The 22,014-nt window shown below is 46.3% G+C and overlaps 9 protein-coding genes across 10 annotated transcripts; 1 reads left to right on the top strand and 8 right to left on the bottom strand.

Moving 5' to 3' along the window:
• Nucleotides 1-3: 3 nt before the first annotated feature.
• On the bottom strand, nt 4-4,738 carry LOC136191179 (probable E3 ubiquitin-protein ligase HERC4). The gene is made up of 27 exons (XM_065979486.1): nt 4,477-4,738; nt 4,259-4,424; nt 4,129-4,202; nt 3,880-4,066; nt 3,792-3,823; nt 3,638-3,729; nt 3,494-3,580; nt 3,179-3,442; nt 3,005-3,114; nt 2,786-2,951; nt 2,532-2,736; nt 2,422-2,471; nt 2,304-2,372; nt 2,185-2,244; nt 2,026-2,133; nt 1,881-1,970; nt 1,621-1,827; nt 1,515-1,562; nt 1,367-1,462; nt 1,187-1,302; nt 1,081-1,128; nt 956-1,022; nt 812-894; nt 646-754; nt 416-593; nt 309-361; nt 4-251 (listed from the first exon to the last, which is right to left on the bottom strand). The coding sequence occupies exons 1-27, from the start codon at nt 4,700-4,702 to the stop codon at nt 90-92; spliced, it is 3,153 nt and encodes a 1,050-aa protein (XP_065835558.1). The 5' UTR covers nt 4,703-4,738; the 3' UTR covers nt 4-89.
• Nucleotides 4,739-4,764: 26 nt separating this feature from the next.
• On the bottom strand, nt 4,765-7,956 carry LOC136191216 (uncharacterized). Its single transcript, XM_065979528.1, has 16 exons — nt 7,803-7,956; nt 7,433-7,748; nt 7,183-7,315; nt 7,056-7,133; nt 6,873-6,996; nt 6,699-6,821; nt 6,554-6,640; nt 6,404-6,505; nt 6,269-6,350; nt 6,099-6,214; nt 5,942-6,036; nt 5,753-5,891; nt 5,598-5,693; nt 5,351-5,548; nt 5,217-5,299; nt 4,765-5,161 (listed from the first exon to the last, which is right to left on the bottom strand). Exons 1-16 carry the CDS (start codon nt 7,920-7,922, stop codon nt 4,981-4,983), a joined length of 2,073 nt encoding a protein of 690 aa, XP_065835600.1. The 5' UTR covers nt 7,923-7,956; the 3' UTR covers nt 4,765-4,980.
• An 895-nt stretch (nt 7,957-8,851) lies between these two features.
• Nucleotides 8,852-10,622, bottom strand: LOC136191226 (NXPE family member 2-like). Its single transcript, XM_065979537.1, has 3 exons — nt 10,490-10,622; nt 9,726-10,436; nt 8,852-9,666 (listed from the first exon to the last, which is right to left on the bottom strand). The coding sequence occupies exons 1-3, from the start codon at nt 10,512-10,514 to the stop codon at nt 8,867-8,869; spliced, it is 1,536 nt and encodes a 511-aa protein (XP_065835609.1). The 5' UTR covers nt 10,515-10,622; the 3' UTR covers nt 8,852-8,866.
• Nucleotides 10,623-11,244: 622 nt separating this feature from the next.
• LOC136198242 (UDP-N-acetylglucosamine transferase subunit ALG13-like) lies at nt 11,245-14,739 on the bottom strand. Its single transcript, XM_065988158.1, has 8 exons — nt 14,100-14,739; nt 13,676-14,048; nt 13,426-13,613; nt 13,068-13,375; nt 11,835-12,923; nt 11,625-11,784; nt 11,434-11,572; nt 11,245-11,383 (listed from the first exon to the last, which is right to left on the bottom strand). Exons 5-8 carry the CDS (start codon nt 11,922-11,924, stop codon nt 11,266-11,268), a joined length of 507 nt encoding a protein of 168 aa, XP_065844230.1. The 5' UTR covers nt 11,925-12,923; nt 13,068-13,375; nt 13,426-13,613; nt 13,676-14,048; nt 14,100-14,739; the 3' UTR covers nt 11,245-11,265.
• LOC136198153 (TBC1 domain family member 31-like) lies at nt 12,377-15,123 on the top strand. The gene is made up of 7 exons (XM_065988067.1): nt 12,377-12,904; nt 13,101-13,406; nt 13,462-13,619; nt 13,671-13,726; nt 13,776-14,028; nt 14,078-14,708; nt 14,767-15,123. Exons 1-7 carry the CDS (start codon nt 12,383-12,385, stop codon nt 14,848-14,850), a joined length of 2,010 nt encoding a protein of 669 aa, XP_065844139.1. The 5' UTR covers nt 12,377-12,382; the 3' UTR covers nt 14,851-15,123.
• Nucleotides 14,822-16,298, bottom strand: LOC136198227 (uncharacterized). Of its 2 annotated transcripts, none has more exons than XM_065988141.1 (12): nt 16,199-16,298; nt 16,059-16,147; nt 15,932-16,004; nt 15,839-15,877; nt 15,749-15,787; nt 15,648-15,698; nt 15,544-15,594; nt 15,410-15,491; nt 15,306-15,352; nt 15,180-15,248; nt 15,084-15,130; nt 14,822-15,026 (listed from the first exon to the last, which is right to left on the bottom strand). In XM_065988141.1, exons 1-12 carry the CDS (start codon nt 16,241-16,243, stop codon nt 14,924-14,926), a joined length of 735 nt encoding a protein of 244 aa, XP_065844213.1. In that variant the 5' UTR covers nt 16,244-16,298; the 3' UTR covers nt 14,822-14,923. The 2 variants fall into 2 exon arrangements, with proteins under 2 accessions (XP_065844213.1, XP_065844220.1); XM_065988148.1 differs by having other exon boundaries at nt 15,932-15,998.
• Nucleotides 16,299-16,300: 2 nt separating this feature from the next.
• LOC136198173 (MFS-type transporter SLC18B1-like) lies at nt 16,301-17,916 on the bottom strand. The gene has a single exon (XM_065988083.1). It carries the CDS (start codon nt 17,802-17,804, stop codon nt 16,434-16,436), a length of 1,371 nt encoding a protein of 456 aa, XP_065844155.1. The 5' UTR covers nt 17,805-17,916; the 3' UTR covers nt 16,301-16,433.
• LOC136198202 (tryptophan 2,3-dioxygenase-like) lies at nt 17,804-19,861 on the bottom strand. The gene is made up of 14 exons (XM_065988108.1): nt 19,775-19,861; nt 19,668-19,710; nt 19,533-19,608; nt 19,401-19,468; nt 19,273-19,344; nt 19,083-19,220; nt 18,918-19,037; nt 18,764-18,868; nt 18,650-18,706; nt 18,540-18,594; nt 18,417-18,474; nt 18,278-18,357; nt 18,144-18,231; nt 17,804-18,086 (listed from the first exon to the last, which is right to left on the bottom strand). The coding sequence occupies exons 1-14, from the start codon at nt 19,801-19,803 to the stop codon at nt 17,918-17,920; spliced, it is 1,158 nt and encodes a 385-aa protein (XP_065844180.1). The 5' UTR covers nt 19,804-19,861; the 3' UTR covers nt 17,804-17,917.
• A 37-nt stretch (nt 19,862-19,898) lies between these two features.
• On the bottom strand, nt 19,899-22,005 carry LOC136198184 (tryptophan 2,3-dioxygenase-like). Its single transcript, XM_065988094.1, has 14 exons — nt 21,898-22,005; nt 21,802-21,847; nt 21,650-21,746; nt 21,533-21,600; nt 21,417-21,482; nt 21,230-21,367; nt 21,049-21,171; nt 20,887-20,991; nt 20,767-20,823; nt 20,659-20,713; nt 20,545-20,602; nt 20,408-20,487; nt 20,253-20,343; nt 19,899-20,187 (listed from the first exon to the last, which is right to left on the bottom strand). The coding sequence occupies exons 1-14, from the start codon at nt 21,921-21,923 to the stop codon at nt 20,007-20,009; spliced, it is 1,191 nt and encodes a 396-aa protein (XP_065844166.1). The 5' UTR covers nt 21,924-22,005; the 3' UTR covers nt 19,899-20,006.
• Between the last annotated feature and the right edge of the window lie 9 nt (nt 22,006-22,014).

The following is a 22,014-nucleotide window of genomic DNA, read 5'->3' as shown; positions in this document are numbered from 1 at the left end:
CTAACGTGCGCACCACTGCATGCATTTTTGAATTCGTATTTTTAGAGTACGAAATAATAACATAACTCCCACGTGATATTGCAAAGAAACTAAACTAAGCCAAACCCCGACGTGTGCGTGATAGCAAGAATTAGCTTATCTCGAAGAACTGCCTGAGATCCGTAGTGGGGCAAGTCCAAAATATTGAAACACGTGTGGGCGACGGGCAGTCTATCGCACTTCGGACCGCAGTCCGTACGTTGAATATAGAACTAGAAAGATCAACAACACTGTATCCGGCATTCAACCATTATACATTTATAGTGTACCGTCATGCTCTTTATCCCTGTAATAGGTATCCGGTCACTTCCAGTCAAGAACACTACATCAGATTTCCAAAACGATTTATTTATCTCTACTATTCATATTATCTGACCCAAAAATGCCTTCTTTAATGTATCACCTAATCCACGCAGAGTACTCCAAAACCAGACGATAGTCCTATGCTGTGGATGATAACCATTCTTGTATTCCGTCACCTTCTCCATTTCTAATAAATCAAATGTGGAGTAGCCCGAAGCGATCGACATTAACTCTTTCGGATGAAAGACAGCCTAAAGGAAAAAAACCTTACTTTCTATATAAAGCCATTCAGTGTCGTCTCACGCGGCAAAGTTCACTGCAGACGCGCCAAAATCCTCGACTAAAAGCCTTGAATTGGTTCTCTATTACTTTGTTTAGCATAAAATCGACGTAGTAGGCAACGTATTCATCTCTACGTATACATGCAAGCCCGTGCAACAAATCGAAAACCCCAAATTCAACGACGTACCTATTCTCTTTCGTAACGCTCTTTCGGCTTCCGTCCGGAATCAAATCAAACGTGAGAAGCTCGCCGAAAGACGAACGAGTAATCTACATACAAAAAAAGAAAGGACGTTCATAAGGGAGCGTCAGTTGATTGACGCCCGCGCACCTGAAAAGTCAAGCAAAACATGTCCACAAAATCGTCGCCGTCGTAATCAAGCAGCGCTTGTAAATTTCTACAAAACCCCGGGCCCTTTCTGATTCAGAATAACTACAATTAACACATCCCCCTACTCCGCTAGAGATGGCTGCAATTCTTTCAAGTCTTGCAATGTCAATTGCCTTTGTCAATCAGATCAGGTGAAAAGACGTCAAAATAATAATCAAATACTATGCTGACCGACTGAGAAGCTTTTTGTAGACGACTAGGGGAAAGTTCGTATTAAGTATGACGTTATTGTAAATCGCTAGGCCGCAGACGATTCCGACCATCTCGAACATGCGTTCTTCGTACGACTAACAATCATCATCATCATCATAACATTGAAGCTAAATGATTCGAACGCATCGACGAGCGTACGTGTTCAAAGAACCACGTTAGGTTCGATTCCGGAAGAACGGTGAACATTCCGAAGTCGGGATTAAATAGATCGCGAATGAGAAAAAGAAAAAATTCCTAATGCGGAATCTCTCTACTCCCCATTTTACGACACCCATTTGAAAGATACCTTCTTTACTCCGCCGGCATCCATGCCTTCCTCGCCGTCAAACTGAACCTATAATGAGACAAGGTCTACTGAGAGAACAGTGGGCGCATATATATGGGATCTCGACGTTGAGCGGTTTTTTGAAAACTGGCTCATTGGACTGATCCTGTTGCGCCGAGTACTTGACCACTTCGTCAAGGGTGTCGCGAAGCAAACAATCGCGACGAATTCGAAACATTAGATACGGTTCGGTCATGAAATTTTCGTCGGCGTTAGCAAAACGTTGATGAATCAGAACGGATAAATTGCGTTGATGGGCAATGCTGACAGCTTGCTATAAAAGAACTTAAATTCATGTCTGCACATTTCGAAGAGTCCCTTTTATACCTGCATTTGAAATCGAGCGTCCAAGTCCAACAACTTCGACTTCATGCGAGAGTCGAAAAGAAACGGAAAAGCAAACAACGCCGGAATGTTCTATACATTTTATCAATTAAATTAGAACAAAAAGTTCGCTCAATTAATGACCTACCCTAATTAGTCGAACGTAGTCCTCGGTCAAATCGAATTCCTTTGAATTGTTGAGCTGTTCGAGGTAGAACGACTCGTACGAAATGATTTCGCCGCCCGCTTCGTTTGTCTGCGTAGAGTGCGTTTATTCTGTCTGTATACTTTTTTGTGATGCACTGACCTCGTTGAGACATCTCAACAATTGAAGGCAATTCCACAAGAAGAATCGCCCTGGTAACTCCTGTAAATGCGCCCAATCAAAAAAAAAAGAATCAAGTGGCCACGGCTCGTCGTTTCTACCGAAAGTGATTTGTGAGTCAGACGACCTTTAAGCGGAGCCAAGAGATGCGAAATGGATCCCATGAATATCTGAGAAAATTTAATGTCTGGGTAAAACATCATCTCTCGCTTTTCTTACGTTGACGACCGTGCCGAAAAAATCGGCGCCGATTTGTATTTGTCCTTGACCTTCATTGCAAATAGAAGAGAAAGCATCGCGCATAATGTCTAACTTTCTGCGTTTCCTACCTATAATCTTCCTCTGGTCGCTTGATAGGGACAAAAAAGCTTGAATGTAAGCGTCTATTAAATCGATGTGTTTTTTCGGATTGTGAAAGAAATGGCATTCTGGCAATATGATAAACGCCCGAAAAAATTCTTCGGGCACGTTGGCCGGCACCGCGTTGCGTTCCGTCGTCCAAGTCGTAATTCCTTGCTGAACGGCCATACAGAACTACGAGAAACCTATTGATCGTTTCTTTCTCATTCGTTTCATATTTCACCTTCTCTTGAAAAGCTAATTGTTGTATGGTAGCAAGTCGACGAAGAATTTGCCTGACCGATTTCATGTCCAGAGACATCCACCAGTCGTCAGAAGAACGAGAAATTTTATTGTTTAAAAACGAGCCATTTAGAAGAGACCACGATCCGAACGCCGCAGTCACGCGTCTGCAAAATATCAATTAAATAAAAACAACGAAACTCATCGCTTGTCCACCTACTGAAGAATTTCGTCGTAGCGATTCGTCTTCTTCGCGTCGTCAATCAGGGAATCGAGAAGAATTTGAGAAACGAAATCGGGAGTCCAAACGGGACTCGGCAAAGAATCCATCTTTAAATAATTAATAATAAAAAAAGTGAGTCTTCACAAAACGCATTGGAATAGTCACACACACCCCTCCAAACGGATTCGACGATAGCAAAGCGAAGGACTGGTCGCCGCCGGCGAAAATTTTATGCGGATACGAGGACGTTAGGACGGCGTCGAGACTCGAAACGACGGCGGGAACTTTCGTCGATTTGATTCCCGTCCCGAAGCCGAGCTGTCCGCTTCCGCCCAAGCCGAACGCGTATATGCGACAGTTTGAGTCGATCAACGCGATCGTGTGCTGTCGTCCGCACGCCACTTGAACGACAGAATTGCCCATAAGTTCCATAACCTAAATATATGAAATTAATTTAGGTACTATCTCCCTTATAGATTTGTACACCTGTTTTGGTACGACGTGAGAATGACCGAAATCGTGACCCAGTTGACCGTTTCCGTTTGACCCGAACGTAAACAGTCTTCCGTCGTTCTAAAATGAAATAAAATATTTTTTTCAGAACTTTTTCTTTTCTGATGATGATGATGCCTTAGTTAGAAGGGCTGTGTGATCGCCGCCGCAGCAGACGTAGCAGACGTCGTGATCCTTCATCATCTTTATCCACGTGGGCGTGCAGCGACCTAAAAAATGACAAAAGGGCGTCTTTCTCGTCTCCCCTCCGAGGAAAAGTCGTCGGTCTCACCTAAGGTGTCTCCCAAGCCTAATTGACCAAAACTACGCGCGCGAGAAGAAATTTCAAATGACGACATATTTGCCATGTGCTCTCTTACTCGTTTTTTCCCCAGCTGAACACGTTGCCCGATATCGTCAAGGCGACGCTGTGAAATCCACCGGCGGCAACCTGAGCGATCGGCAAGCCCGAGAGCATGGAAATGCATTGAGGTTCACAAGCACTCGGTCCCAATCCACGTCCCAGTTGAGAGTAACCATTGGAGCCCCAACTGTAAACAAAACCAACTAGGGAAAAAAGTGACGTCAAAAATCAAATCAAGTTAATTAGTTAATTAATTAATTAATACCAGACGTCAATGCGAGATTGTGCTTGTTTCCACAGGTGACGAGAACGACGGATCCAGTGAAGCCCTTGACAAGTCTAGAGACATCTCTCCCTCCCATAGAAACAGCCGTTCGTTTCTTCTCTAAATATACCGCGGTGTTTTCCAATGACGCTGCCCATCTTTCAAATCGCGCCCCAATTGCCCGTCGGAGCCGTCTCCCCACGCGTAGACGAGCCCGTTCACCGTCAAAGCGACCGTGTGATGCGAACCGCAGGCGACCGACTTGAACGACATCGTTTCCAATCCGACCATCAATTCTATGGAGACTCGTCTGTTTGCGGGGGTCCTCTTCGTCTGGCTAGCTCTTACTGAATTTCGTCGTTGCCGTATCGTGTCCCGTTTGACCGTAATCGGCGCTGCCGCACGTGTAGACCGATCCGTCTTCGGTTGCGAGTGCTGTGTGCTCGTCGCCGCTCGCGATCGAGACGATCGCGCTTCCGTCAGGCAGTTTGACGCGATGCGGCGTGCTGATCGCGTTCTCTTCCGTGCTGCCGAGACCGAGTTGGCCCGACGACGCCTTTCCCCACGAGTACATCACGAATGTGAGGCAACGAACGCAGACACACCACTGCGACGAACGCCCGGACAAGGAAACAATCAAATTGAGATTTTCAATTGAATGTTTCGATGCTGACCTAACGTCGTTAGCTCGAACTGTCGCCTTTGAATTTCAAGCGCTCAACTAGACGAGGTCAAAGAATGTTACACTAAGCTTTTTTTTCCACCGCCGCAAATATGACTACTACTAGTACTTTTTCTCAAACAAACAATACTACAGTGTAGCTTCCATCGACATTGTCAATGTCTTCTCACTCACGCAGCTATCTGGAAGTTGCTCGACGTACCCGAGTAGGGTTTCGCATCTTCAAACAGGGGCTTCTCGTACCCGAAATGACGAATGCGATACGTTCCGGGTGGAGTGCCGGCGCCGGCATGCCACTCAATCGTCGCCAGACTTTCGCCCAAGATCTCGCTGGTATGCTTCCAGTGAAATCTTGAAAAGGGCGAATATACAATAGACTTCGCCGATAACGACACTATTTGCGTACCTCGTGTCCCACGACGCGTCGGTGCAGACGACTTTCCATTGGCCTTTGACGTCCATTTCGACGGTGAGATACGTGCTATTTGTCTGCAAGACAAACGTAAACTCAAACAATCAACGTCTCCGTCTCTATAGAACCATCAAATTATTTCGCGGGTTTCCAGCCCAAAAGGAGACGATGACGACAGCCGGCACTTTATATGACGTCTCAACGTCTTGGTGAACGTCGCCAATGCTCTTTCCGTCACCGCCGCGATCGAATAGCACGGGTCGCGGATACGGAATCAGTTCATCGAGAAGATTCACGGGCGGCGGCCCCTTCGGCGACGGTTTTCCCTAAAAGAAATTATCCCGGAGAAGATCTCCTAGCGTTTTCACGCTTTACCCCCACTAAAGCCTCAGCCAAGGCCGTGTACAGTTGAATATAAGCGTCCAACGTGTACGGTCCGTAGACAGTCGAAGCGCCTTCGTAACGCTGAACCTGGAGTCAAAGAACCTCGAATTATCATCGACATTTTCGATCGTTCCTTTTTTTCGCACTTGATACTCTTCGTATGTCACGATATAGTCGGAGTAGGTATTCGAGAGCCCGGCAATGACGACTTGGGTCCCGTTCGGCATTCCAACACTCTGCAGCGTGGCGTTAATCGCTTTTCTCATCCGACGACCCGACATCGTACTAAGGAAGACAAAGACTCTCAAACAAAAATTCCAAAAAATCAAACGCACGTGAATTCTCCCGGCAATCCGGCTATGACGAACTGTCCCCAGCGAAGAAGCTGCGTGTCGACGACGTCCGGCGACCAAGCGTAGGGAGTCTTCGTCTAAAAGAAAAGAAAAACGGCGCTCTCACTTCACGCGACGTCGCTTCGTCGTTCTTCCTTACTTCGCCGGTGTCGAGAAGAACCGGCTTTGGAGCCTGGCAATCGACCTGCAATTGACTGGGCGTGTGAATGAGATTGCGTACGGCGTTCCAAAAGGGATTAGACTTATTGCTGTCGCCTGTGTAAAGCCACTCGATTGAACAGATGAACGTTTCTCGTGCGAAAGTCTGACCTTGGATAAAATCGAAGGCGCCCGGCCCGTCGGTCGTTCCCGCGGCGAAACTGTAGCCCATTGCAGCGGGACACGTGCGAACCTGTGAAAGAGAAAGTGCACATGGCCACTTTCGTCGTCGAAGACACTTTGTACCTTCTTTCCGTTCACTGTCAGCTCCAAGTTCGTCATGTTGACGTACGATTGGCGAAAATCGACGGGGCCCTCGAGAAGAACCTTGGCACTCTCGTACAGTTCCTACGAAAAAATTCATACATTAAGCTATAAATTTTTTATTTGACGGACCAAGCCTTTCATAAACTGATTGGTTCCTATAATTTGCGTGCTGTCGAACATATCCTTTCCGGGACCGCGTCCTATGCATTGCTCATTCTGAGAAATATAAAAAATCGGATAAAAAAAACGTCATCGCTGTTCTCTTTTTGCTTACCCTGCCGCCGCACGTGCTGTGATTGAAGTCGCAGCGCTTGTCCGATTGACCACAGAAAGCGCCGAGCGTGTTCGGCGACACGTCGCCTTCGTTGCTCTGAGCAAAGGCGGCAACAAAATCGCCCTGGAAAAACATTCCGATTGACAAAAGAAATCGTTTTCGGTCTTCGCTTACGCGACCCGGCAAGGTGTCGTTTCCATTCATGTGCTGTTCCATGAGAAGAGAGGCGTGACCCTTATTGTCGCCGCTGAGCAGACTGTTCGTGTTATTCATGCACGTCCCGTGAACGGCAAACCAACTAATAATAATAATAAAGGTCCGAATTAAATTAATTAAATCAGCTCTCGTTTTGGGGACTTTATCATTCCAATTCCACGCCCATTGGCATCGACCATTTTCAAGACGACCATCTGCTTGTCGACGTTGTATTCATACCTTAGACAGAATGTCAGTTTCAGCAGCTGTCTCTCTAGTCAACACTTACAAGCCTTTATCAGGATTCGCGAGATAGGCGGAGGGACTCCGATTAATATTGCTATCCAACAACGTCCCATTGTTGAAGTAAATGTTTCCGGGTCGAACATTCTCATGAGCAAGCCGAATACTCTCCACAATTCCTAAAAAATGTAACATTTAATTATTGAAAATTTTCGCATAATCTCCACATATCCTAATATTTTTAATTTAATTAAAAATTTAACTATTGAAATTTAATTAATGAAAATTTTTCGCACCGTCGACGATTGCGACGAGCGTCTCGCTTATGAAACCGAGCGACGTGATGTCGAAGAGAAGATATTGCATGTAGCCGCCGGAGCCCGAATGCGTGTGGGTCGCGCTGATGCACACGTTCTCCTCCGTGTACACGCCGTTGAACATCGTCTTGAGTCGTTTGATCACTTCGAGCTTGATGATTTGAGCGCCCATGCATATGTCGGCGTTCACGAAGACCGTGCGCTTTTTGTCCGCCGAATCGGCGACGATGAAGGCGCGACTGAATTGGCGAAAGTGAATGCCCGCCGCGTACTGGCCGACCATGGCGTAGCCCATCTGAGAAGAGAGATCGCGCGATTCGTTCACGCCGCGTTTTTTATCGGCGTTTACCATGTTCACTTCCGCTGCTGGGCCCGTTATGTCGTAGCGGCCGACTCCGATGAGGAAATTGGTGCTTGCTGCAGCTGCAGCGCTGAGAACAGCAAAGGCAAAGATCACGAACGACGCCATTCGTGACTCGTGACCGAAACGTTAGTCACTCCCTTGTGACTATCTGTCCCGTACATAGGTACAGTGTATTTGCAAGTGTTATCTCTTATCAGCGTGTAGTTCGCTCAACTAGATAATGATGGCCCGTTGTTAGCCATCATGTGATCCCCGAACACCCTTAGCACGGTGTCCGATCTCTATTAGTGCCTACAGCATGTGCATTATGGGCATCACATTGCCTAACCACTTTCTGTAAAAATGGGAATAGGGCACCTGGTGGCTATGCCTTTACCGTACTCCACAGATTTCAGGTGTTCTATTTACATGTATATATATCAAAAGAGCGATTCACCTGTCGAGTAAAGGTGACACAGAGCTACCCTTCCTGCATGGCCCCCCTCGGGTGCATGGATCAAGTTGAAGTGGCACGTTATCAGCTCGCAGTTGGGTTTGCGTGCTGCGAGCAAAGCTCGCAGCACGACAAACCCAACGTGCTCCTTTACTGTGTTCCCTCAATGAGCGTTACTAATAAAGCTCGATTGTTATGTGCCAGTTATGTTTAATAGTAGCCTATGTAATATGCCTACATACGTACTCGTTCCAGAAAACTTTGTACACAATCCGGGGTTACAATCTATCTACTGTGACGTCACCTTTTCGCTAGCAATCAAAATACGAGAGAGTATGACATCGCAATGAATGTGATGTCATAAAGGCACTGATTGGTTTAAGTGTTACCGACAGACACACACTTTGAGATTTTGGCCGATCACGTTTGAGAGACCTCTTCCCACCTCCTCCCACCCTCCTCCCACCAGGCGCTTCTTTGATTCGATTGGCGGCGCGGACCAGGCGAACAGAGGAACGAGGGAATCGGAGAACTCTTCCTCGGCCTCCATCTCTACAGTACAGCGACCAGAAGCTCGCTGGATCACGTGCCGTCGGGAAATACATACAATATGTAATTACCGAGTTCTTTCTGAACAAGCGATTCCTACTAATAATCGTAAAAGTTCTCTGATTGCGTCTTGGGGATAATGAACGCCGACTTTTCCGGTCACGCCGAATGGGCTTCCCAAAAACATATTCCAAGTATTTACGATGTATATTGAGGGCACGTCTTTCACAATTTCCTGGGCAACTTTTGCATAGAATTCAAGTTTTGCGTTGTTCGTATACAGGCTCATTCCTAGCTGACGAGAATTTGTGCCTTTCCATATAATTGTAATATTCGGTGCTCGACGTCGAAGACGAATCAATGCATCTCGAATGGCCATCGTACGCTTGATAAACCCAGGAAACGGAATTAAAACAAAGTGTTGAATCGACCCAATGACAAGTACGTCTCCTCCTGACGCATTACTCGCGACTATTGAATCTATTGTGTCCGGTCCGTAAGGAAGACCTTCAACTGTGAAATTTCTCAACGAGCCCGACGTCGCCACAGGAGCTCCGAAAAATTGAAATTCGGTGGTACAACGACACTTAGGGAAAAATTCGCGCCGTATGCGTACACCGCCGCCGCCACGGCACTTTGACGCGACAATGCAATTGAGTTGGTTTATGACCTGTCGCACAGTTGAATCGCCGATGAAATACCAACGGGAGTCGGTCACGCAACGCAGCACATCGTCTGTCGTTTTGCACGAATGAGAACATTTGGGAACAAACTTCTTGGCACCCAACCAAGAACCCAACACTTTGCGAGACCTACTATTTTCCCCACTGAAAAATCTTGAACAAAGAGTAACGCTAGAATTCACGCCTGAATTAATTAATGAGTTCATTAGCTACAAGATTTAGTCGGGATGCGTTATTGCTTACCGCCGGGCTGAATGGTAATCGAACGAATAGGACTCAAAGGGTAGTATGACACGGCGGGTTTGTGAGCCAAAAATTTGGCTTTTGCTGTCTCGGGCATTCTTTTGTCATAGATGCAAGAAAAACTGTCTTCACATTTTACTCCTCCTTTTGGAAGTTCGCACGAGACGTAGTTGCTGTACTCTGGTGCGTTCATCGTGCACCAACTCTGAGGTTCCATTCGGTTTGGCATTGGCTTCCAATCGAAATAGCAACGTCCGGACGGTTTGTCAGCCAAGACGGATGACCGAGGCCTACCAGAAAATTCTGGCAGTTTTGCAAGCGGAGACGCCTTTAAATTCTTAGCATAATAACAAGTGAAATAATACCCATAGGTTTCTTCTCCAACAGCCGCGCGTCGAAATTTGCTCGGATATGCCAAGGTCAGTTCCAACGACGCCGATCCCGCCCAATCGGGTTGGAACTCGATCAGATACGAACCGTTGTCAAAGTCGCGAATAGCTCCCGTTTGATAGTATTTCCGTTTCACGTCTTTTAGAACGGGATAGATAAGATCGCCCCCGGTGACTTGAGACCGATTGTGAACGTCTCTTGCGTGAATGACGATTCTCAACGGCATGTTCTGTACGGGTTCATTTGTCAAAATTTTCACTTCCGTATACTGGGGACTTGTTTCAGCCACGTTTTCCCACGATAGGCGAGCAACGCTCATTCCTTGTGTATACAAGTCTCGTCCAAATTCAAAGCAAATAATAAAAAAATCGTACCTACTACTTCGTTCTCTTCATTCATATCATCAACGTCCTGAAATTAAATCATTCGATCAATCATGTTACGATTTCACTGGGCAAGATTCTGCTACTACATGCATTAAATCCCGGTTCCGCATGGCCATGCAAATAGAGCCATAACTGAGAGCAAGCCTCCACACTTAGGCTTCGTTCCCATGCCATGGTTAATTTCTAACCATGAAGTGCCAGGCACTGTCGCGTTACGTGGGGGAGAGCACGTACCTGAGAGACACGTTGGTAACCTAAATACGACGCAAACGTTACTGTTTTGATGCGAGGCGAACGGATTTTGCCATAATCCCGAGCCGACTCAGAGTCGACCTTGAGCAGGACATAAATTCCAACGCAAACAATGACAAGTCCAAAGAAGACTTTATGTCTATCCGAACACGTTGTCATTGCAGGAAACAGAGCGAGGCAAAGACGACGCTGTCCCAGTATGCGATTGTTTCGTTTTATTCCACGTGATGCGTACGTCGCGGAATGCCAACTTCCTTTGAAAGGAAAAGGATTTCCTATTCTAGGATGTAACAGCTTGCATGGCTTTCATGCACTTGCGATTGAACCCATCGCGGCCACCGCTGAAGTAAATTGAACCCTTCTCTCGGCCAGCGACGTTGCAACGTAACGATACAGTACCAGCGATTGTTAGAACAATCGTTCATATGTATGTATGTATGTATGTATGTATGTATGTATGTATGTATGTATGTATGTGTTCGGGAAATTACAAGTATGTATATAGCAGCCTGTCATGACTCTCTGTATCCCATTAACGAATCTAGAAACTCTGAGAAAATTTTTGGATCTCCTGATCGATATGGATGAAGTTCATTCAAGTCCATGTGACGAAGCGTCTCTTCAAGAGTGCTAAGAAATGCTACTTCAACAACGCCTAAATTTTTTAGTTTCGATCGCACCTGCATGTGCAGTAGAACAAGTAGTGAAGCTCCTTCAACTTTTGAGCCAATTCTACCTGATGATTTCCCATCAAGTTCTCATTGACAACCACTAGGAGAGATTTTCCGGACTCCAGAGACTCTGAAACACTTCCAGCACCTTGAAAACAATGCAAATTTTTAATTAGTCAATAGGAATTTTTTACTATAACCTGCATGACTTATTACTAGGGATGCCGATTTTATGTCCTCCGCAATGGAATCTTTGAATCGATAAAATTCAGTTTTAGGTAAAGACGACGATGTCTCAGGCTGAAAATCTCCTCTTCCTATTTGAAGTGTCAGTCTATCGTAGCCGCGTTCGGCCAGAACCTGAAACCTCCGGTTATAAAGCAATTCGGAGCTAGAGTTCTCGAACGCACAGCTTTTACTCTTTCTGTGGTAACTTTTCTGATAAGCTCATCGAAGCCAGTCGTTCCTACGGTGACAAACACACTCTTCGAACAGTTCATTTGGAACGATTTAGCGTGCGCTATCTTAGTTCTCAATTCTTCAGTCGCTCCTCGGTCGTCGGTGACGCGTTTCTCTTTTTTGCGAGAATGGTCGAAATAAAAGACCCAAAGTCGATAATGTCGCAAAGTATTAACAACCTTTGGCTGGTGATTCCAGCTGTTGTAATTATTCTCTTGATTGGTAAGGCAAAAAGGCGGTTCCCGTGGTGTTGTCGTTCATTCTGGCATCGTAGCTCTAGTCGTCTACGGCTTAGTGCGATTGCAAACGCAGAAAAAGCGTGCGAAGGAAGAAAAGAAGCGAATGAAGCAGGAACGAAAGGACAAGAAGAAGAAATAATGGACGTTTTGAATACCGTCCTTCGCCTTTTTTTGACGCGTTTTTGACGTGAATATGACGAGTTCTCGAGTTTGTGTATCACGCTAACGCGCGCGACTTGTTTTCAAACCTCGTCCCCGCGATGGAAATCGACCTTAGCGAGCAGAAATCGGGTCGATTATGGACTCGCCGACCGGAATCCATCGGAACAGACGCCTTCCTACGAATATCTCGCTTCGAGAGGAACCTACAGGGTCTCGGGCGTCGAATTCTCTTCTCGGCGTCGACTGCGAGCGCGCGCGACTCCTCGTTCGCCGCCGTCGATCGTCAGGGCCGTTTCTACGTCTTCAACTTGTCGACGAACAGCTTCGCGCTGTCGCACAGCTTCGGCACGCCGTCCACGACCGTCTCCTTCTCTCCCGGATCCAATTCGTCTCTCGCCGCCGTCGCGTTGACCGATCGTTCGGTGCGAATCGTCGATTTGGATCGCGGGGACGTCCGAGGACGAATAGACGTCGAACGGGAGTCGGTCGTCCAACACGTCGACTTTCACCCGTCCGGTCGATTCGCTTTGCTGTCGACGGCGCGTGGCGTCGACTTGTGGGACGTCGACGGCGCGGAGAGAAGGCGAACGCTGCGCGGTGTCAATCAAACGGTAGTGAAGGTGAGTGAAGTTGCCTGCCCTAGAAATAAAAAATTAATTTTAATCACTAATACTATTGTTTATGATATATCAATAAATACCGGTATTTTTAAAAAATATTACTATTAATTAAGCTATTATAATTTGACTAATTGAAATATTTTTGGTTTCCTTACGTAATTACCCTCTCTCTCTCCACTGATTTTGTTTTCTTTAGGCTTTCTTCCTTGATCGTGGTGCCCTTATTTTGACGTGCTTTCAAGATGATTCCATTGTGTTGTGGGATTCCGAGTCTATGCAGTGCATCTGTTGTCTTCCCGTTCCCAATGTAACCGCTCGAAAACCCAGTTTGATGTGTTTCTGTGAAATCGAACAAACGTCGACGTTAGTGGCCGGCGGAAAGGCGCCGTTTCTCTATTTCTGGAACATCGCAAGTCGAAAATTGATTCAAGTGTTTCGCTTGCCAGAGGAAACGTTCAGAGAAATATCCGCCTTAGAAACGATCCCAGATGAAAATACTGAGGTACGAGACAAAGACTCACTTTGGCACAGAACGGCTCCACCACGCATCTCGTTAGATACTAGCAGTTTTGGCTGTTGGACGAGTCCACTTCGTCGACGTTCACACACTCAATGTCCTCGCGAGCTTCGGAGAACAAATAACGCATTTTTCCATCAACGTGTGCGGACAGTACATCCTGGCAGTGAGAGATTCTCACACACTGGAACTCTATAGGTAGAAAAACAAGCGAACCAAAAAGCACATCGTTACACTCACTGTCTTTAGCTTACACGCAGTGAACGGTTCCCAGCCAAACTTTGGTCCACCGAAGATAATATCGAGTAAAGTCTCTCGTTCTTTTTCATATGATTCGAGTGTCTATGATTCTAGGTCAACCGTTGATTACTGAACAGGAGCGCTTTGGACCCTGCGTTCCTCGTTGCGTCGACCGTGGTCGACTTCAGGAAATTTTAAGTTTGTACAAACGCTATCCAATGAAATACCGCAATATTATCTGGTCGTCGCTCCTCCAACTGCCAAAGAATCACTCCGCGTATGAGAATCTCGTCGCAAAGGGAACTCATGCTGCGTTCGAAACGTTGCCCGCTATTCCTAGCCGACAACTGCGCAAGATTCTTCAAAGGTACCGATTGGTTTTTGTCTCTTAAGAAATGTAATCAATTTTCTCTAAGGACTTTGTCCGGCTTGGCTCACCTGTCGCCGCTTCTCGGTCAAGTTGACTATTTGCCGTTTCTGGTCTTTCCCTTCGTCAAGGCTTTTCGTAAAAATCCCCTCATCGCCTTCGAGATGTCCGCCACCGTGCTGACGAACTGGGCTAGGCGATGGTTCGAATTCTTTCCCAATCCTCCTATTACCCTACTAAATTTAATTGAAAATCTTCTAAGTCACCACGACGACAAGCTTCTTCAACACCTAACACAACTTGGCCTCACAGCGGAATCCTACGCTTGGCCACTGATGCAGTCGCTCTTTTCTGAAGTCCTGTTGAAATTGGAGTGGCTCCAGTTGTGGGATCACTTGTTTTCGCAGCATCCGGCATTCTTTCTCTATGCCGTCGTCGCCTATTTGATTGGCTGTCGTGCTGCTCTGCTAAAATGTCAATACGTTGATGATTTCGTCAAACTCTTGCAGCGATGTCGATCCGTCAATATTGACTCGCTTGTAAAGGAGATGTACGTCATACAAAAAACGACGCCGGGGGAGTTGAGAGGTGAATTGGTTTTGGAGGAATTTCGACCTCTAGCAGAAGGCGGGCAGTACTTTTTGGGAATTCACTATCCTACATTTACGATCGACTACTTGGTAGAGAGAAAAACCTTTTTATTGCGCAAATTCTTATACTTCTTCTTTTTCGTTTAAGGCTCAGGAGAGGAAGAAGATGTGGGACGGGGAATTGCAGTGTATAACAGATCATCTACGAAGCTCAGAAGTAGAGAATTCTTGAGAATTATATAGAGAAAAACTCTTGGGTTTTTTTGTAGAGATCTTAGAGGGTATTACTAAGTCTACAGACGTAATTACTTACGGCCTTTCTTTTTTGCCTGCCCTCTCCCTTTCCCTTTCCCTTTGCCTTTCACTTTTCCTTTTTTTACACTTTTTGCTGACACTGATCCCGCGCGCCTTTTGAATTTTTAGAATATTAGGTAAATGGATCATTCTTTTCTTGCTGCGTCATACTTCTTTGATTTTGATTTCTTGTGCGCTTTTGCCTTAGGCTTAGTACTCTGGAATAAAATCAGAAAATTCTGCCTGGATAAAGACGTTCATCCGAACCTCTACAGGATCGAAAAATTTTCCAGCTGACGCTGTTGACGCCTTGGTTTGTTCCAGTACAGATTTGTGCTTGGTACACAGAATATAAATGGCAATAATCAGATATCTAATCAGCTGAGGAGAAACCTGGGTGGATAAGGCTTTTAGTGATTTTTGCTTCTTCTTGGTTGGTTCTTAGAAACAAACGAAAAAAGTTCGTTTGAGATAGACAGTAGCAGATAACTTTATACCTTCGTCGTCTGAAAGTTCTGTTAGCCAATCACCGCTGTCTGGTTTGCCTGCTCGTTGGGCCCCCCACCTTGGTTTCCAGTCCTGCAAGAAATCACGTCTCTCGTATGCAATCATTGAAAAAGCGGCAACTTGCCTTTGAGGCCTCATCAAACACCATGCGAGATCGTTTCTTCTTTTGAATCCCCTGCAAGTGATTATGCAATAAATACTATACGTAAGCAAGTACGCTTTATAAACCTTCAGTTTGGCGTACTGTTCCCACTTGGTTGGTGGTGCTGGCTTAGGAACCTAAAACAAAATACGTCAGAAAAAGGAAAAATAAAAAATAAAATACTGACGGGCTTCTCTCGTGGAACGGCTATTGAAGGCTTTGGTAGCTTTGAGGAAATGTTCTCGCAAGTGACTATGTGTAACTTCACTGTCTATACCTCAGCTAAGACTGTTTCTGCCGTTTGTTCAATAGGAGCCTAGCACCACACAACGTTCTAACTACCGTACGAGCAGATCCTTCGTTGAATAACCTTCCAAAGACGTTCAGCGAGCATTTGCATAGACCTTTCGCTTCTACTTAGCAAGTACTTGGAACAACTATCCCTAGCAGATATTACCAGTGCAACTATTTCAGCGCCAGTCTCGCGTCTAACTTACCTGCTCCCAAGCTGCGAAGTATCGAGAGGATTTGAGTCGACGACCGCCAGGTTCCCAAGATCGACCAACGAACTTTCATCGTCGATCTCCTGAAAAGCAGGTTCACTTTCCAAAGAGCCTTGCCAATTTTATCTACTCACTTCGCTACCACTAGCTTGAGTAGGCTCTAATGACGCCGAATTCATCCTCGAACAAACACTTTCGCTGTCGGGTAGCGCACGTGGCCACGTGTAGAGAGACTAGAGGAGAAATCTAAAAATTAAATTTTTTATAACTGGCGACAGGAAAAGAGATATGAAAACACTCAGCTTTCTTCGTGAAATTTCAAATTAATTAAATATACTCCTCTCATCTATTATATGTAGAGAATTCCAACTAAACTGTTCTTATGCTGCCATTCTGCAGACTAGACAAAACGGAAAATTTTCTTCTGTGAAAGCACACAGCAAGGACAACATATGTCGTCCAGTGAAAGAAGACGAGTAAGCCAAAAATCCCTGCGCTACCATAGAAGCCGAAAGAGTCGGCCACAATTCCTCCCGCCAAAGATCCGACACCTTCCCCAAAAGCAAACGCAGCGGCGAGAAGTCCCGACACGTGCCCACTCCATTCAACGACGGAATCGCTATCCTCCTGCCCGCCTGTAGCAGTCCTCATAATATCGCTAAAACACGGTATCGACCCCATGGCAACGCCTAGGCCCATGACAACCTGAGCGAATATAAAAGCCCATAGATATCGATACGTGGCCATCATAAAAATGCCAATCCAACACAACGCCAATCCCAAGCTGATGATTCGTCGCGGTCCAAGACGATCGGCCATATTACCAATTAAAGGCGCAAGAATTGCGTAGAACACGCGACTGAGCACAAAAACGACTCCAATTTTACCAGGCGTCATGCTATAGGTATCCGTCAAAAAAGTGGCGAGATTCGTATCGAGAAATCCGAGCAACGACGCAGTCACAACGCCGCAAGAGGCGCAAAGACTCAACTGGGCGTTCTTTAGAAGAGTCCACGTGGTCACCGGTTCCGGGGAACCGGGACCGACGCGAACGACCGCGTAGTCGAAACTGCTCGTCGCCGCGAGAGCGGCGCAAACTAAGAGCAAAGTACCGAGCACTAGAAAGGGCAAGGTGAATCCGCCGACGCTGTAGAGCGATCCGCCAATAGGCGAAGCGAGCATGATCCCGATCCCGACACCCTGTTCTAATACGCCGACGACTGTGCCGACGTTATCCGGGAATTCGCGACAGGCGAGCGCGAAGCACGCCGTTTCGCCGGCGGCGCCCGTCATTCCCTGGAAGACGGCGACGACGAACGAGAGGGCGACGAAGAGCGTGTAGTCGACGACGAAGGCGAGCGCGGCGAGCGAGAGCGTCGCCGCGCCCAGCGCGAGCGTGCCCCACACGAGAATCGGTTTCGCGCCAATTGCGTCGATCCACGAGCCGCTGCGAAGGGCGAATAGGAAGTAGCTCAGCGAACAGGCGCTGAAAACGATGCCCACTTCTCGGGATATCGATGTTTGGTCGCCGGCGTCGTTCGCGTCCTTGTTCGCGTGTCGCGCGGCGAGTTCTTGCGGGTAGAAGGGTAGGAGGACGCAGAAGGAGGCGTTCGCTGCGAACGCGATTGCCGCGAGGAGTAGGATGACTCCGTGGCGATGGCGTTTGGGCACGACGACAGTGCCGGGCGGCGACGACGCGCCGAATTGGCTTATGAGTCGCCGAAGAATCGCTACGCACATCCGACCACACGCGGGACTTCACATCACGCACGTTAGAGTTCTAGCTAGCAACGAAGAAGAAAAGCAGCGAAAATAGTAACGTCAACGTCGCACGCGTGTTTCGTTTTTTTGTGTCACTCGGTATCTTGGAGGCGTCGTTTTGCAAACTCACGCTCCTCGTCGGGGTTGGTAAAGTGTACAGCCAGATGGTCTTTCATTTCCTGTGAAAGCTCTGGACGGTGCCATCGAGGAATGATATACGACGACAAATTGAAAAAATCCAGAAAGATCCTGTATTTTTCACTAAAAAATTACGCGTCTTAGTAGAAAACAAAAAACAAACATTTGTATATTGGAGACCTGACTGTTTCGTGAAGATAGCGATAACCAGTGCCGCCTGTTCCCATTTTATCTCCAAGCATGCGGTGCACAAACAGAGAATGGTTGTCTAAGAAAAACACGTCAAACCGTAGTACAGAAAATGAAAACATTACGTCTCCATTGCATGAGCAGCGAGTCAATCTCTGTAAGCAAGGAAATAAACTGATAAGCTGACTGAAAACGAGGTTCATCTCTACATTAAAAACGATCGTCAAAAACGAGTCTATAGATTTACTAAGTAGTATGGTATACCTGTAGAGTGATATCATCAGTGCTCCTTGAATGGCCTTGTGAGAAAAACGTCTTTTGCCTTGATTAATTAAATAAGAGTCAAATCAGCACTCTAACTGCCGCAACCATCTTTAGGAGTGGTACCTTCTTCGACAAGTTGCTCGTGCTCTTCACTATCCGTCAGCATCTTATGCATTTTCTACACAAAACGAGTCATTCTGCCTAGCATGCACACACCGCTCTTCTCGCTTTGCCTTTTTGTCGTCACATCTCCTTAGTTTTTCACTTTTAATTTTTGGATCACTCTCTTCCTAAATACAAAGAAGACCGGTCGTGCAACCGAGAGTACGGCTAACTGGTCGCCTAGCCTTAGCTTTAGCTTCCTCCTCCGAAATGTTGTTCTCGACCGTTTGGCAGTACTTTTTGAAAAACTGAAATTTTCCATCAATGCCTGGTGTGCTAGCAAGCCACCGCTAATTCACAAAATGCGAGAAATCTAGTTTCGTGAGAAGCTTGACTTACATCAACCAGGGCAAGCAGTGAAGGCTTTTTTACGGCCTCAGCTAATTGTTTGGCTTGCTTAGGATGGCGTGTGAACTTCTTCTCAATTTCTTCCCAGCTCCCTTCTTTCTTTCTCCATTTCTAAGACACAACTATACCCCCTATCCATCTTTCATCGATTCTCACATTTGGAACTCCCAACTTGACCTCAATGAGCCTGAATTGATGGCTCTCAAACCCAGACGAATTCGACAGACGATGACGAAAATCCAGGAAATCTAACGGCGTCAACGTCTCAAGAACTTTGATTTGATCAATCAAAATCTGTGCATCATTTCTGTTGCAGTCTGAGACTCCTTTATCAACTTTTAAATACCTTTTGAATGACAATAATCCTTTGAGCTCTCAAATTGACAAGAAACATCTCAGACGATTTGATGGTCTCAGGCTGTTCCATAGGCGTGTCCAAAGCGCACTTTAACAGAGACGAAGTTTTCTTCTTACCTCTGCGCTCATAATATTCATGATGGAATCGATTTCGTGCAAAACTTGCTTGAACCACAATTCATAGACTAAACAATTGCGCAAGCTTCTTTGAATACTTCCTCCCTCGCGTAGCGCACGGAATTACGTCACCTTGGTGAATAAGAATGAAGAGGTGTTCGTCATGAGCGTCGCTTCTTGGCTTTTGAAGATCAATGAGTTCGAGAATCTAAAAAAGTCAGTAGCGGTCAATATCGGACATACGCGCCGTCTCAGCGCGGGCAACACCTTGAGGTAATCGAGATAATGAAGGTCTGGATCGCCGTCCGAACTGTCGTTCAGACAAACAGCTATTCTATACGAAACAGAGCTAGAGCTTCTGGTGCGGCACATACCTTTTGCCGGGATCGCAGGGACTAGCCATCTGTGAGCCTTCTTTTCCCGCAACGTTGAGAGACAGGTGAGCCCACCCCGTTTCACAACGAACAATGAATAAAGGGAGAATTCAAAGGGGGTGGGTCGAGGGAGTGTCTGGCGTATAATATTTCACGTGCGTCTATGCAAAGGAGCGCAAAAAAAAGCAAGAAAACCTATACCGAGCTTCTTCGCGTGCCATCAAGACATGCTTCAGTCCTTCTCCGCGCCACTGTGGTGAGACTCCCCGCCGCCGGCGCGACGTTTCTCGCCGTCGGCGGTAAAATAAGCGCCCAACGTGTCCTTCATCTCAGAGGTGAGCTTCGGAATGTGCCACCGCGGAATGATGTACGACGACAAGTTGAAGAAATCGAGAAAAACTTTATACCGATCGCTAAAGAAAAAAAAGATACCGAAACGCGCCCCCCGCGCGATAGAATGCCCGAATCAAAAAGCAACCTGACGGTTGAACGAAGATAACGATAGCCGGACGATCCACCGGTGCCCATTTTATCACCAAGTATACGTTGCACAAAGAGCGAGTGATTGTCTGATAGAGAACGAGGTAATCACACGCGTAAGATGCAAAAAAGGCATTTCGATGATTTTTTTACTTCGCCATTGCATGAGTAGCGAGTCTATGTCCATAAGGGACGATATGAAGTGATAGGCCGGTTGAAAACGAGGTTCGTCTCTATACATGCACTTAGCACAATCACGAGAGTTCACCCCTCTAAATGAATGAGCTGACCTGTACAACGCTACCATCAACGCTCCCTGCGTGGCTTTGTGAGAGAGACGTCTTTGACCTTAGGGGGAGCGATAAGAGAATTATTGAGAAGAGCCAATCGTCGTTGTGTTCGACCTTTCTCGACTAAGGAGGCGTGCTCTTCGACGTCCATGAGCTGCTTGAAAAACTTCTAGATGAGAAGTCAAGAACGACTTCTTTATTTCTTCTTCGCACACTTCTCACCGTCTGGGTTTCGTGGTCTTTGAGTTTTCGATTTCGAATTGAGAGACTCGTCTCTTTCTAGATATAAACCGAGTCACGGCACATATCAGTCGTTTTTTTTTCTTTGCGTGGAAACTTCACCTTGGCCTCGTCTTTCATCTCTGCAAGCATCTCTCTAACCGCCTTGGAGTATTTGTCAAAAAATTGAAATTCTCCATCAAGTCCTGGCGTGCGAGCAAGCCATCGCTAAAAGCATTTACACGCGTCACAACGACCTGTGAATATAGTCGACGAGAGACCTACGTCGACTAGTGTTAGAAAAGAAGGGTTCTTGGTTGCTTGTTCCAATTGTTCTGCTGCGCTGCGATGACGATCATCGGAAAATGCAGATTTGTACGTTGATCCTCCGTACGAAATTCTTAGATCCTGAGTGAGAGTGGCTGTCATCAACTCTCAGTGGAGATTGCATACAAAAATAAATTACATCTCTGATTCCCAGCTTGCATTCTAAAATTCGAAACTGAAGACTTTGGAATCCGGACGACTGTGACAGATAATGACGAAAGTCGAGAAAATCTAACGGGGTCATTGTCTCAAGAACTTTGATCTGCTCAACAACAATCTAATAAATAAATAAGTAAATAAAGTGTTGTCAGCAGTGGCATTTCTACCTTCAAAATGACAACTATTCTAGACGTTCTCGAATTAATCACCAGCATCAGTGACTCGTCCAGAAACTAAATCACCAATTGAATTTTTTACTGAAACACTCGGGAGCAGTTATTACGTCGGCTGTCATGATATTCATGATGGAATCAAGTTCATGAAGAATCTGCTTAAACCACAGCTCGTAGACTAATGCAAAGTGTGAGTGCGCACGATATCAGCAAGCCAGTTGATTCACCTTGGTGCATCAATATGAAGAGATGTTCGTCGTGAACTCCATTGGGATTTTCAGCAGATTTACTCAAAGGTTGCTGCAGATTCAATAGCTCGGGTATCTGCCTCACCAATGTATTACGACCAATCGATCGTCCTTGGAGGATGGATGCTCACCTTCAAGTATTCCAAATAGTGCAGTCCCTTTCCCTCTTCATCGTCTCTAAGGAGAACAAAACCATCTTTTTTGTACTAAGCAACCATCTGTCGAACCGTTCTCTGCCCACGGGACAAGACATGCGACGTAAAATGTTTGCTTCTTGTACTGGAGCGTGCGCGAGACATCCGGGAGCCCCGGACTCCCAAAAATGTTATTTAGCCACCCCAAGC

This window comes from Oscarella lobularis, chromosome 1, assembly GCF_947507565.1.
Source record: "Oscarella lobularis chromosome 1, ooOscLobu1.1, whole genome shotgun sequence".
Taxonomy (NCBI): Eukaryota; Metazoa; Porifera; class Homoscleromorpha; order Homosclerophorida; family Oscarellidae; genus Oscarella; species Oscarella lobularis.
This window is presented reverse-complemented; position numbering and strand designations above follow the sequence as displayed.

Coding starts and splice junctions, on each gene's coding strand:
- LOC136191179 (XM_065979486.1), bottom strand. CDS start 4,702: ATGTACTCGTGGGGAAAGGCGTCGTCGGGCCAACTCGGTCTCGGCAGC. Junction 1,563..1,620: donor TTTTCAAAAAACCGCTCAAC/GTCGAGATCCCA, acceptor GTCTCATTATAG/GTTCAGTTTGACGGCGAGGA. Junction 252..308: donor CAGGGATAAAGAGCATGACG/GTACACTATAAA, acceptor TGATCTTTCTAG/TTCTATATTCAACGTACGGA.
- LOC136191216 (XM_065979528.1), bottom strand. CDS start 7,922: ATGGCGTCGTTCGTGATCTTTGCCTTTGCTGTTCTCAGCGCTGCAGCT. Junction 5,300..5,350: donor ACCCGCGAAATAATTTGATG/GTTCTATAGAGA, acceptor TTTGTCTTGCAG/ACAAATAGCACGTATCTCAC. Junction 5,162..5,216: donor GACGCGTCGTGGGACACGAG/GTACGCAAATAG, acceptor GCCCTTTTCAAG/ATTTCACTGGAAGCATACCA.
- LOC136191226 (XM_065979537.1), bottom strand. CDS start 10,514: ATGAATGAAGAGAACGAAGTAGTAG. Junction 10,437..10,489: donor TGAAGAGAACGAAGTAGTAG/GTACGATTTTTT, acceptor TGTATACACAAG/GAATGAGCGTTGCTCGCCTA. Junction 9,667..9,725: donor GATTACCATTCAGCCCGGCG/GTAAGCAATAAC, acceptor TAATTAATTCAG/GCGTGAATTCTAGCGTTACT.
- LOC136198242 (XM_065988158.1), bottom strand. CDS start 11,924: ATGAACTGTTCGAAGAGTGTGTTTGTCACCGTAGGAACGACTGGCTTC. Junction 11,785..11,834: donor CCACAGAAAGAGTAAAAGCT/GTGCGTTCGAGA, acceptor CGGAGGTTTCAG/GTTCTGGCCGAACGCGGCTA. Junction 11,384..11,433: donor TTGTTCTACTGCACATGCAG/GTGCGATCGAAA, acceptor AGCATTTCTTAG/CACTCTTGAAGAGACGCTTC.
- LOC136198153 (XM_065988067.1), top strand. CDS start 12,383: ATGGAAATCGACCTTAGCGAGCAGAAATCGGGTCGATTATGGACTCGC. Junction 12,905..13,100: donor TCAATCAAACGGTAGTGAAG/GTGAGTGAAGTT, acceptor TGTTTTCTTTAG/GCTTTCTTCCTTGATCGTGG. Junction 13,407..13,461: donor TCCCAGATGAAAATACTGAG/GTACGAGACAAA, acceptor GCATCTCGTTAG/ATACTAGCAGTTTTGGCTGT.
- LOC136198227 (XM_065988141.1), bottom strand. CDS start 16,243: ATGAATTCGGCGTCATTAGAGCCTACTCAAGCTAGTGGTAGCGAA. Junction 15,878..15,931: donor TCGCTGAACGTCTTTGGAAG/GTTATTCAACGA, acceptor GTGTGGTGCTAG/GCTCCTATTGAACAAACGGC. Junction 15,249..15,305: donor TAAAAGCCTTATCCACCCAG/GTTTCTCCTCAG, acceptor CTGTGTACCAAG/CACAAATCTGTACTGGAACA.
- LOC136198173 (XM_065988083.1), bottom strand. CDS start 17,804: ATGTGCGTAGCGATTCTTCGGCGACTCATAAGCCAATTCGGCGCGTCG.
- LOC136198202 (XM_065988108.1), bottom strand. CDS start 19,803: ATGGCTAGTCCCTGCGATCCCGGCAAAAG. Junction 18,595..18,649: donor GGAGATGTGACGACAAAAAG/GCAAAGCGAGAA, acceptor CGTTTTGTGTAG/AAAATGCATAAGATGCTGAC. Junction 18,087..18,143: donor TATCTTCACGAAACAGTCAG/GTCTCCAATATA, acceptor GTAATTTTTTAG/TGAAAAATACAGGATCTTTC.
- LOC136198184 (XM_065988094.1), bottom strand. CDS start 21,923: ATGTCTTGTCCCGTGGGCAGAGAACG. Junction 21,368..21,416: donor GAATAGTTGTCATTTTGAAG/GTAGAAATGCCA, acceptor TTTATTTATTAG/ATTGTTGTTGAGCAGATCAA. Junction 20,992..21,048: donor CTTTTCTAACACTAGTCGAC/GTAGGTCTCTCG, acceptor AAATGCTTTTAG/CGATGGCTTGCTCGCACGCC.